General features: G+C 43.8%; 1 protein-coding gene across 8 annotated transcripts in view; it reads right to left on the bottom strand.

The window, feature by feature from the left end:
* The window catches only part of TNIK (TRAF2 and NCK interacting kinase), a 560,172-nt gene that overhangs the window by 39,315 nt on the left and 507,480 nt on the right, over positions 1–13,377 (bottom strand). For all 8 annotated transcript variants that reach the window (XM_038749188.1, XM_038749204.1, XM_038749246.1 and 5 more), the window contains 2 exons: positions 12,325–12,451; positions 6,748–6,912 (listed from right to left, as the gene is read on the bottom strand). In XM_038749188.1, coding sequence (XP_038605116.1) covers positions 6,748–6,912; positions 12,325–12,451 — 292 coding nt within the window. The remainder of the gene's footprint in view (positions 1–6,747; positions 6,913–12,324; positions 12,452–13,377) is intronic.

Here is a 13,377-nt window from a genome sequence, read left to right as displayed (position 1 = left end):
CCCTTGGTTTTGTTTGGTTTTGTTCTCTGTCTCCCCCTTTTATACTGTGAGCCCACTGTTGGGTAGGGACTGTCTCTATACGTCGCCAACTTGTACTTCCCAAGCGCTTAGTACAGTGCTCTGCACACAGTAAGCGCTCAATAAATACGATTGATTGATTTGTTCTGTTGGCATACCCATGTAGGTTGACAAACACAGGGAAGACACCCTGCTTAATACTTACAAGAGCAGCCCTGGCAGTGCCCGACAACCTCAAAGATTCCACTACCATCACCATCTTTCTCTATATGTTGCCAACTTGCACTTCCCAAGCGCTTAGTACAGTGCTCTGCACACAGTAAGCGCTCAATAAATACAATTGATTGATTGACTGATTGATTCTAATAAGAATGCACAGCATGGCTCAGTGGAAAGAGCACGGGCTTTGGAGTTAGAGGTCATGGGTTCAAATTCCGGCTCCGCCAAATGCCAGCTGTGTGACTTTGGATAAGTCACTTCACTTCTCCCCCTTCTAGACTGTGAGCCCGCTGTTGGGTAGGGACCGTCTCTATATATTGCTGACTTGCACTTCCTAAGCGCTTAGTACAGTGCTCTGCACACAGTAAGCGCTCAATAAATACGATTGAATGAATGAGTGAATAAGAAAGGTGAAAGATCAGATGGTGGCAATTACTGAGGCAATTCGCATTTCCATGTTTCCCCACTCCTCCACAACCTTCAGGTGTTGCCCATCTGCCTCCTCATCGAACAAAAACGCCTCATCGGAGGCTTTAAAGCACTCAATCACCTTGCTCTCTCCTATCTTACGGCTTTAATTTCCTACTAAAGACCAGTCCTCACACTTTGCTCCTCTGATGCCAACCTACTCACTGGACCTCACTCTCGTCTATCTCGCCAGTGACCTTTTGCCCTCGTCCTGCCTCTAGCCTGGAACACCCTCCCTCCTCATATCTGACAGGTGATTATCCTCCCCAATTTATTGAAGGCACACCTCCTCCGAGTGGCCTCTCCTGATTAGGCCCTCATTTCCTCTTCTCCCACTCCCTCCTGCATCCCCCTTGTACTTGGATATACACTCTCTATTCACCCCTTCATCAGCACCACAGCATTTATGTACATATTCATATGTACATATGTATTTATGTACATATGTTTGTACATATTTATTACTCTATTTATTTATTTATTTTACTTGTACATATCTATTCTATTTATTTTATTAGTATGTTTGGTTTTGTTCTCTGTCTCCCCTTTTTAGACTGTGAGCCCACTGTTGGGTAGGGACTGTCTCTATATGTTGCCAATTTGTACTTCCCAAGTGCTTAGTACAGTGCTCTGCACATAGTAAGCACTCAATAAATACGATTGATGATTGATGATATTCATAACTGACTTATTTATATCAATGTCTGTCTTCCCCCTTGAGACTGTAAGCTCGTTGTGGGCGGGAAATGTATCTACCAACTCTTTTATAAAGTACTCTCCCAAGTGCTTAGTATAGGATTCTTCACATAGTTAGTACTCAATATGATTGATTGAATTCCTTCATCTTCACTACAGGCAATGCTCTAAGCCAGAATAGCCCTGAATCGATTACTAAAGAATATAATCAATCAGTCATATTTATTGAGCGCTTACTGTGTGCAGAGCATTGTACTAAGCACTTGGGAAGTACAAGCTGGTAATATATAGAGACAGTCCCTACCCAACAGTGGGTTCACAGTCTAGAAGGGGGAGACAGAGAACAAAACCAAACATACTAACAAAATAAAATAAATAGAATAGATAGGTACAAGTAAAATAGAGTAATAAATATGTACAAACATATATACATATATACAGGTGCTGTGGGGAAGGGAATGAGGTAAGATGGGGGGGATGGAGAGGGGGACAAAGGAAGGAAGTTAACTGAACACTCCAAGAATCCTTAATAGGGTTTCAGATCACAGAACGGCTTAGAAGAAATTATCTTTGCAGCAGGTCAGATACAGGAAAAATGCTGGGAGATGCTTAAGTGTGTAGTACAGTGCTCTGCACACACTAAGCGCTCAATAAATACAATTGAATGAATGAATGAAAAGCTGCTCTACAATTTTCATAGGCCTTACCAAGCTCTAGACTGTAAGCTCTTTATGGGTGGGGAACATGCCTGCTAATTCTGTTGTAATGTACTTCCCAAGTGCTTAGTACAGTGCTCTGCACATAGCAAGTGCTCAGTAAATATGATTGAATGAATAAACACCACTGATCAATTAATATTCAACATTTTCAGTAGTTCTATACCCTAAAGACTGCTTAAAAATTTGGTTGTCCTGATTAAGTTTATTGGGATTCAGAGACTACTTCCTTCAATCGTATTTATTGAGAGCTTACTGTGTGCACAGCACTGTACTAAGCGCTTGGAGAGTACAATTCATGATAGCATAGCAGGCCATGTCAGCTCCTTCTACAGCCCAGCCCGCACCCTCTGCTCCTCTGCCGCTAACCTCCTCACTGTGCCTCATTCTTGCCTGTCCCGCCATCGACCCCCGGCCCACGTCCTCCCCCTGGCCCGGAATGCCCTCCCTCCTCACATCCGCCAAGCTAGCTCTCTTCCTCCCTTCAAAGCCCTACTGAGAGCTCACCTCCTCCAGGAGGCTTTCCCACAGAGCCCCCTCCTTCCTCTCCCCCTCCCCATCCCCCCCACCCTACCTCCTCCCCCTCCTCACAGCACATGTATATATGTTTGTACAGATTTATTACTCTATTTATTTTACTTGTACATAGTTACTATTCTATTTATTTTATTTTGTTAATATGTTTTGTTTTGTTGTCTATCTCCCCCTTCTAGACTGTGAGCCCGCTGAATATGTTTTGTTTTGTTGTCTATCTCCCCCTTCTAGACTGTGAGCCCGCTGTTCGGTAGAGACCATCTCTATATGTTGCCAACTTGTACTTCCCAAGCGCTTAGTACAGTGCTCTGCACACAATAAGTGCTCAATAAATACGATTGAATGAATGAATGAATCTAGGTGTGCCTGTCTCATCCATTCCCCATTGCAGTGGGGGTAAGTGGGAATATTTAGTGGCCCTACCCTGTTCAATTTACTCTATGCAAGCAGACAGAAGAAATGCAGTCAAATAATAATAATAATGGCATTTGTTAAGTGCTTACTATGTGCAAAGCACTGTTCTAAGCAGTGATTTATTATTTTCTAAGACCTACATGCAACCGTTAGGTGACACATATGTTCTGCTGGGGAATCTCTTCCAACTCAATGGGTTTCATTAATTCAATCATATTTAATGAGCATTTACTGTGTGCAAAGCACTCTACTAAGTGCTGGGAGAGTACGATAGAACAACAAACAGACATATTCCTGGAGGGTTATAGGTGTGCCTGTCTCATCCATTCCCCATTGCAATGGGGGTAAGTGGGAATATTTAGTGGCCCTGCCCTGTTCAATTTACTCTATGCAAGCAGACGGAAGAAATGCAGTCAAATAATAATAATAATGGCATTTGTTAAGTGCTTACTATGTGCAAAGCACTGTTCTAAGCATTGATTTATTATTTTCTAAGACCTACATGCAACCGTTAGGAGACACATCTGTTCTGCCGGGGAATCTCTTCCAACTCAATGGGTTTCATTAATTCAATCATATTTAATGAGCATTTACTGTGTGCAAAGCACTCTACTAAGTGCTGGGAGAGTACGATAGAACAACAAACGGACATATTCCTGGAGGGTTATCCAAAATCCGACTGGGCATCATTTGAAAACCATTTTTTGCCAGTGTCTGTGTGCTGGAAGCACACACCCAAGAAGACCTCCATTACAAACCAAATCTCTGAATCAGCCCGGTGCTCTGCCACCTGAATATCAGGTGCCATCTATGCCACCAGTTAGGTGCTATTCCACTTCACCATGAGAAGCAGCATGGCATAGTGGATGCAGCATGGGCCTCGGAGTCAAAAGGCATGGGTTCTAATCCTGACTCTGCTAGTTGTCTGCTGTGTGACCTTGGGCAAGTCACTTCACTTCCCTGTTTCTCAGTTACTTCATCTGGAAAACAGGAATTGAGACTGTGAGCCCCATGTGGGACAGTGACTGTGTTCCAACTTTATTTGCTTGTGTCCACCGCAGCACTTAATACAGTGTTTGGCACGTAGTAAGTGCTTAACAAATACCACGATTATTACTTTTATTATCGCTATGGGCTGACAGCATGGCTCAGTGGAAAGAGCACGGGCTTGGGAGTCAGAGGTCATGGGTTCTAATCCCGTCTCCACCACTTGTCTGCTGTGTGACTTTGGACAAGTCACTTCACTTCTCTGGGCCTCAGTTACCTCATCCGTAAAATGAGGATTAAATCCCTGTTCACCCTCTCACTTTAGACCGTGGGATAAGGACTATGTCTGACCTGATAATCTTGTATCTGTCCCAGGGCTTGTCACAGAGTAAGCGCTTAACATAAAACACAGTTATCATTAGAATATCAACTGTTCTTCACTCATCATTCATTTATTCGTATTTATTGAGTGCTTACAGTGTGCAGAGCACTGTACTAAGTGCTTGGGAAGTACAAATTGGCAACATATAGAGACAGTCCCTAACAATGGGCTCACAGTCTAGAAATAATCCCTGTCTCTCCCAGGAAGGTGTGCAGAGAGAGCCAGGGGATGGAGGGGGGAACGTTGTCATTTCTGAACTTTAAAAATGATTTGTTAGGTTTTCTGGATTGGCTGTCGCTAACAGGAAAGACGGAGGGAGAGTGAAGATAATATAATAATAATAATGGCAGTTATTAAGCACTTACTATGTGCAAAGCACTGTTCTAAGCACTGGGGAGGTTACAAGGTGATCAGGTTGTCCCACGGGGGGCTCACAGTCTTAATCCCCATTTTACAGATGAGGTAACTGAGGCACAGAGAAGTGAAGTGACTTGCCCCAAGTCATCATCATCATCAATCGTATTTATTGAGCGCTTACTGTGTGCAGAGCACTGTACTAAGCGCTTGGGAAGTACAAGTTGGCAACCTATAGAGGCAGTCCCTACCCAACAGTGGGCTCACAGTCTAAAAGGTCACACAGCTGACAATTGGTGGAGTCAGGATTTGAACCCAGGATCTCTGACTCTACAGCCCGTGCTCTTTCCACTGAGCCACGCTGCTTCCTTACTACATACTAATAGATACATACTATGCACTGAACCTAAATGGAGGAAAACAGTCTGGTGGAGGCGAGGGGGAGAAGCAGTGTGGCCTGGTGGAAAGAGCACACGCTTGGGAGTCAGAGGGCCTAGATACTAATCCCGGCTCTGCCACCTGTCTACTGGGTGATCCGGGAAAGTCACTTATAATTATAATCATGGTATTAGTTAAGCACTCACTATGTGTCGAGCAATGGTCTAAGCGCTGGGGTGGCTGGGTACAGTCCCTGTCCCACGTGGGGCTCATAGTCTTAATCCCCATTTTACAGTTGAGGTAACTGAGGAACAGAGAAGTCAAGTGACTTTCCCAAGGTCACACAGCAGACAAGTGGATGAACCGGGATTAGAACCCACAGCCATCCGTCTCCCAGCCCCATGCTCTATCCACTCCGCCATGTCGCTTCTCTTGATTTCTCTGTGCCTCTGTTACCTCGTCTGTAAAACGGGGATTAAAACTATGAGCCCCACGTGGGTCATGGACTGTTTCTGACCTGATTAGCTTGTATCTACCCCAGCGCTTAGTAATAATAATAATAATGATGGCATTTATTAAGCGCTTACTATACATATTTATATGTATATATGTATTTATATATATTTATATGTATATTTATATGTATTTATATGTTGTACATATTTATTACTCTATTTATTTTACTTGTACATATCTATCCTATTTATTTTATTTTGTTGGTATGTTTGGTTTTGTTCTCTGTCTCCCCCTTTTAGACTGTGAGCCCACTGTTGGGTAGGGACTGTCTCTATGTGTTGCCAATTTGTACTTCCCAAGTGCTTAGTACAGTGCTCTGCACATAGTAAGCGCTCAATAAATACGATTGATGATAAATACGATTGATGATGATACTATGTGCAAAGCACTGTCCTAAGCGCTGGGGTGGATACAAGATGATTAGGTTGTCCCACATGGGGCTCACAGTCTTCATCCCTGTTTTACAGATGAAGTAACTGAGGCAGAGAGAAGTTAAGTGACTGGCACATAGGAAGTGCTTAACAAATACTATAAAAACATTATGAGAAGCAGAGTGGTTTAATGGAAAGACCACGGGTTTGGGAGTCAGAGGTCATGGGTTCTAATCCTGGCTCCTCCACTTGTCAGATGTGTGACTTTGGGCAAGTCACTTCACTTCTCTGTGTCTCAGTTCCCTCATCTGTAAAACGGAGATTAAGACTGTGAGCCCCACGTGGGGCAACCTGATTATCTTGTATCTACCCCAACGCTTAGAACAGTGCTTGACACATAGTAAGAGCTTAACAAATATAACCATTATCATTATTATATGATGACAATATATCATTATATATGAGTGTATATATATATATATATATATATATATATATATATATATATATATACTCAGCAGAGTGCTCAGTGCACAGTAAGTTCTCAGTAAATACCAATGATTGACTGATTCATTACACAGTCTCTGAGCAGAAACACAGAGCAAGAACAGCTAAATCCCCGGTCACAGGTTGACGCTACGACACTCTATGAGCAGGAGAGAAAGAACGGCTCTTTCAGGAAACCAGAACTTACTTCAGCCACCGAATCCATGTCTTGGGAATGTGCTGAGACCCTCCCCAGGGCCTCAGTGGGGGTCCCCGCCGGGGAGTGGCTCTGCTGCACGAGATCGGGGAGATTGATGTGCCCCGCGAAGCCGTTGCTGTCGGCGTGGCCAGAGCGCTTCTTCTCTCCTGGGGTCTGCACACACAAAAAAAACACAAGGAACAGAAAAGCCAGCGTGAATGCCGTTATCCAAATGCGGAGCAAGTCATCCAGTTTTTTTTTAATGGTAACTGTTAAGCACTTATTAAGTGCCAGGCACTGTACTAAGCACTGGAGCAGATACAGTGCTCAGCCCTACTGAGAGCTCACCTCCTCCAGGAGGCCTTCCCAGACTAAGCCCCTTCCTTCCTCTCCCCCTCGTCCCCCTCTCCATCCCCCTCATCTTACCTCCTTCCCTTCCGCACAGCACCTGTATATATGTATGTTTTACATATTTATTACTCTATTTATTTATCTTACTTGTACATATCTATTCTATTTATTTTATTTTGTTAGTATGTTCGGTTTTGTTCTCTGTCTCCCCCTTCTAGACTGTGAGCCCGCTGTTGGGTAGGGACTGTCTCTATGTGTTGCCGACTTGTACTTCCCAAGCGCTTAGTACAGTGCTCTGCACACAGTAAGTGCTCAATAAATATGATTGATTGATTGATAGTAAGCGCTTAAAAAATACCACCATTATTATTATTGTTACAAGCTAGATCATGTTGGACACAGTCCCTGCCCCACATGATAATAACAACTGTGATATTTGTTATGCGCTTACTATTTACCAGACACTGAACTAAACTCTGGGCTGGATACAAGCAAATCGGGTTGGACCCAGTCCATGTCCCATGTGGGGCTCACAATCCCAATCCCCATTTGACAGATGAGGTAACTGAGGCACAGAAAAGTGAAGTGACTTGCCCAAGCCCACACAGCAGACAAGTGAGAAGCAGAAGCAGAGTGGCTCAATGGAAAGAGCCCGGGCTTTGGAGTCAGAGGTCATGGGTTCAAACCCCAGCTCTGCCAACTGTCAGCTGTGTGACCTTGGGCAAGTCACTTACCTTCTCTGGGCCTCAGTGACCTCATCTGTAAAATGGGGATTAAGACTGTGAGCCCTCCGTGGGACAACCTGATCACCTTGTAACCTCCCCAGAGCTTAGAACAGTGCTTTGCACATAGTAAGCGCTTAACAAATGCCATCATTATTATTATTACTATTATTAAGTGGCAGAGCCAGGATTAGAACTTGATTCCTTCTGACTCCCAAGCACGTGCTCTATCCACTAGGCCACACTGCTTATTAGCCTGTAGGCTCGTTGTGGGTAAGGAACATGTCTACCAACTCTGTTGCACGGTATTCTTCCATCCACTAAGTACAGTGCCCTGCATACAGTAGGTGCTCAATAAATATGATTGACTAAATACAATTGACTAAATACAACTGATTGATCGATTGACAGGGAGCCTATTGCCTCCAGTGGTTTTAGAGAAACCAAGAACTTTGGAACTCAATATAGCCTATGGATAGAGCATGAGCCTGAGAGTCAGTAAGACCTGAGTTCTAATTCCAGCCACTGCCACTTAGAGAAGCAGCATGGCCTAGTGTCAAGAGCATGGGCTCAGGAGTCAGAGGTTGTGTGTTCAAATCCTGGCTCCGCCACTTGTCTGTTGTGTGACCTAGGCCAAGCCACTTCACGTCTCTGAGCCTCAGTTACCTCACCTGTAAAATGGGGACTGTAAGCCCCACGTAGGACAACCTGATTACCTTGTATCTACCCCGGCGCTTAGAACAGAGCTTGGCACATAGTAATCGCTTAACAAATACCATCATTATTATTATTATTATTATGTGGGACAGGGACTGTGTCCATTGATTTGCCCGTATCCACCCCGGTGCTTAGCAGAGTGCCTTGCACATAGTAAGTGCTTAACAAACAGTGTAATTATAATTATTGTGATTACCTCAATCACTCATATTTACTGAGGGTTTACTGTGTGACAGAGCTGAGTGAATTCCTTCTGGGAGCCCTGTCTCCTGAACCCCTTTCCCCCTTCAAAGCCCCACTCTAGCGCCACAGCCACGCTCCAAATCAAAAGTCGGTTTCCCTTCTTTACTGCCTCTCGGCACGCACAATGAACTCCTTCTGACCTCTTTGAATTTTGAACAGGTTTTTTACATTTTAATTTACATCCTAGGAAGCATAAATCCCATGGCATTTCTGCAGAAATGTACCTAGCCCACAAACGTGACATATCACATTTAGGCAATGAATGCTGTTTTTTGCCCCAGTTATTCACTGGAATGACCAACCCTGAGGGGGGCTTCAGTGATCCCTGGATTTGCCAATCTCTGCTCATCTAACTACTGTAGTGGTGACAAAGACAGAATATAATTTCCGAGGGAGCTATTCTGGCAGCTGAAGACTTCGGAAGCGAAGACCCCAATCTTGGTCAGTTCTCTCCTTTTCGATTACGATTCACATTAGAGAAGCAGCGTGGCTTAGTGGAAACAGCTCGGCTCTGTTAGGCAAAGGACCTGGGTTCCAATCCCAGATCCACCCCTTGTCTGCTCTGTGATCTTGGATAAGTCCCAGGGACTGTCTCTATATGTTGCCAATTTGTACTTCCCAAGCGCTTAGTACAGTGCTCTGCACATCGTAAGCGCTCAATAAATACGATTGATGATGATGATGACGAAGTCACTTTATTTCTCCATGCCTAGGTTACTTCATCTATAAAATGGGTATTAAGACTGTGGGCCCCATGTGGGACAGGGACTCTGACCAACCCGATTAGCTGGTATGTACCCCAGCGCTTAATATAGTGCTTGACACTTAGTAAGCGTTTAACAAGTACCGTTAAAAAATCGGTATTGGTTCTACCAGCCAAGAGGTGAATGCCTACTGCTTTGATCCCAAAAGGTTAAAAGCTACCTATGCCTTCAAGATGACAGATTTTTCTCCAAGGAAGCAACTGTGAGTATGGTTTTCAACTCTGTGCAAGAATTTTCTATTCTACTGAAAATTGCGGGGAGGGTAAATAACTGCTCATGCGCCCAAGCAGAAAGAAAGTAGGGGAATTGTAAGAATGGTATCTGCCCCAGGCTCCACTGGCTGAAAAATAGGTAGAAGTAGTGGGGCGGTAGGAGGTTCCTCCCCTTTGACATTCCAAGGGAGGCCTTGAGAAACAGCTGTGCCTAGTGGAAAGAGCATATGCCTGGGAATCAGAGAACTTGGGTTCTACTCCCAGCTCTGCCACACATCTGCTGGGTGACCTTGGACAAATCACTTCACTTCTCGGAGCCTCAGTTACCTCGTCTGTAAAACGGAGATTAAGACCATGACCACCAAGTGGGATATGGATGGTGTCCAACCTGATTAGCTCATACCTATCCCAGTGCTTAGTAAAGTGCCCGGCACATAGTAAGGGCTTAACAAATAGCACTAAAAAATAAGTCACAGCCTCTTGTCCCTGGAGTGCTGAAGCAGAAGGCTGCTGTTATTGGTGTGCTTTTTCCTCTTCCTCTCTCCCTCTCAGTTCTGGCTCTCTCCTTTCCACTGCTGTTCCCAATCTTCCCCATCTTCTACCAGGCTTAGCTTCAGGGTGGGTAGGTATTTGCAGGGAAGAGAACAACTAGGGGAGAAAGCCAAGCCCTAGAAATGGTAGCTCCTGGACTCGGACAACCTTGAACCAGCTCTGCCTGGAAGTGTTCATCCCAGAATTGGTCCACGCAACCTGAGAAACGGTCGCTCCACACTCCATGACAAACTGGTGTCCTCTCATTCGGAAAGAAACCATAATTCACTCCAACAGATATTTATTCGTGTTTTCCCATGCGGAAAGACTGTGATGGAAACTCTCCTTTTTCTATTGAAATGATCCATTTCCTACTTGGAGAATTTATATACCGTTATGACACAGTGCCAGCTTTAGAAGTCAAAGGGATATTTTTTTTTCATCTGGAGCCATATATGAAAAAAAGTCTCAAAGTGAATTTGACCGGAATCAGCAATCCTGTGAAATGATGCTCTAGCCATATGCTTTGTGAAACACATATCCTGGTCATCATTTAGTTATTACCTTTCTCTGCTCACAGCATAATGTATTTTCTCTCCTTTTTTATTCTTGAAGCAAGGAGTTTTTTTAAAATTTCTGAGAGTAAACAAATCTAGCCTATACTGCTTTTGTTCTCTCTTTTAGGGGTTGAGCAATTTGTGCTCTTTCCCTCCTTGCCATGTACTGCTTTCAGAAGCTGGAGGAGATGCATGCTTATAAATTGGGGAAAATATATATGTGTGTGTGTGTGTGTGTGTGTGGGTGGGTGCGCATGCACACGCACACGCACACATACACAGCCCTTCTTTGCAGGTGGTCGGTTGTCCTGGAGGGAAGTAGAAGGAGAAAAGCCCCCACAAATGCTATTGTTGGATAATTGTGGGCTTATGTAATTGCCCAAATCGCGGCTCCACCACTTGTCTGCTGTGTGATCTTGGGCAAGTCACTTGACTTCTCTGTGCCTCAGTTACCTCATCTGCAAAAAATGGGGATTAAGTGTGTGAGCTCAATACGGGACAGGGATGGGTCCAATTTAATTAACCTGTATCTACCTCAGTGCTTAGAACAGTGCTTGGCCATATTAAGTGCTTACCGAGTACCATAATAATAATAATAATTATTATTAGAGTGGGCAAAGGCAAAATCAAACTGGGAATGTGAACAATCAGCCCAAGTGCTAATCCCACTTCTGCTGCGGACAGACTTCAGGCGGTAATCCACAGTTCTTGTTGTTTCTGCAAGAGCAGTCTAATTACTGAAATTTTCCCACTCGGTTAACTGGGTAAAGTGGCATCCATCCTTAAAACTACTGAACATCCCTGGTAAATGACCAAGAAATTCAAACATAAGGGAAAGGTAGGCAAACTAGTTGCTTTTTAGGATCACTGGGGCATGAGCTAATTGCACTTGGCACTTTTCTAACCTCAAGCTCAAATTTTTTATTCAAATATGCACACTTCTTACAGACGAATTGGTACGAATGCAATTAAATCTGGCTGAAAACTCAGAGAGATATGTAAAATACAAAAAAGCAGAACAATTAAATCAATCATTTACTTCAGAGATGAGGTTTCAGTGCTTAGATAGATGCTGTATAAACATTCTCCTCGGCAGCATTAGCAGAAGAAAACTGTGAACCCTGGTTTAAGTGGGACAGTCTGGGCTTATTATAGGCTCTCCCGGGCAATATAAACATTTAAATACCTCCAAATTTGGGTTATTTTATTTAAACTGTTCAGTCTTTCTTGCACAGCTTCCCTGGCTGCTTTTGCTCACTTCAAATGTCTGGGCTGTAGCATGCTCAGAAGTTGTTCATTGGACACCACAGAATTCTGAGTTATGTAGTTTGGACTTTCCAAGGTGGGCTGGACAACTGCTTCTACACACCCACATTCCCCTTCCTTTCATGATCATCAAGAGGTCAGGTGAAGCATATGAGCTCGGGTGGTATGGTTTATCATCGAAAATACAGATGATTTCCTCCACGCATCTTTGCTGTTGACTTACCTCCCTTATCATCAAAGTCCCTTCTCTTGAAATGCTATTAAACGTATCCGCGTGAGAGGTCTCCAGCCCGTGACTTCCAACCATCCCCATACTGTACGGCTCATTGCTTCCTGGAATTCCTGTGGGTCTGCCAGAGGGAAGGAAGCACATTAGTGACCTCAAACATATGCAAAAATGCAATATTTGTACACTCATCTGGAGGACATTTTGTCATTATAGGAAATCCATTTAAATAAGGCCAATTTTAAATAATATGGTATATTATTATAAGAACCCTGCCTGTGAATCCAAATGATTACAGATTAATCAGGGCTTTTACATCAGTTCTTAAATTCAGGTTGTTGATGCAACATAACTAATGATGGATATAAAAGGACTGTAAACTCTTCGTCCCCTCTCAGGGTGGCACCTGAAGAGTTTCCAGTGCTCTACCAGTCTCAACTATGGGAGGGAGAGGCAAGTAGAGGCCTGTCCATTCCCTACCTAGCTTGGCCAGTGGCTAGTGAGTGGAAGGCAATCTGCTACACGTCAAAACTCACCTGTGCCGGGCAGCAGCGGCATGGGAGAGAGTCTAGGGCATCTACTGCATGGAAGATGGCAATGGTAAACCACTTCCATATTTTTACCAAGAAAACTCTATGGAGACACTACCAGAACAATCGCAGACAGTGGTTGGGGGTTCTGGGAGAGATGTGTCCATGACGTCGGACACGACTCAATGGCATAAGACAACAACAACAAAGCACTTTGTGGGCAGGAAATGTGTCTACCAACTCTGTTGTACTGTACACTCCCAAACACTTAGCACAGTGCTCTGAACACTGTCTTTAAATACTGAATTAAATACCAATTAACCCTACTTAGACTATGAGTCCTGTGGGGCACAGTGTCTGCGTCTGACCGATAATCTTGTACATACCCTAGAACTTAGTATAATGTTTGGCATATAGGCCTTAACAAATGTCACTATTTTATTATTATTATTATTTGTTTTTGTTAACACATTTATACCCATTTTGTAAGCAGAAAAACTGAGACCCAATCAGATAACAT

The sequence above is a fragment of the Tachyglossus aculeatus genome, chromosome 1, assembly GCF_015852505.1.
Source record: "Tachyglossus aculeatus isolate mTacAcu1 chromosome 1, mTacAcu1.pri, whole genome shotgun sequence".
Classification (NCBI taxonomy): domain Eukaryota; kingdom Metazoa; phylum Chordata; class Mammalia; order Monotremata; family Tachyglossidae; genus Tachyglossus; species Tachyglossus aculeatus.
This window is presented reverse-complemented; position numbering and strand designations above follow the sequence as displayed.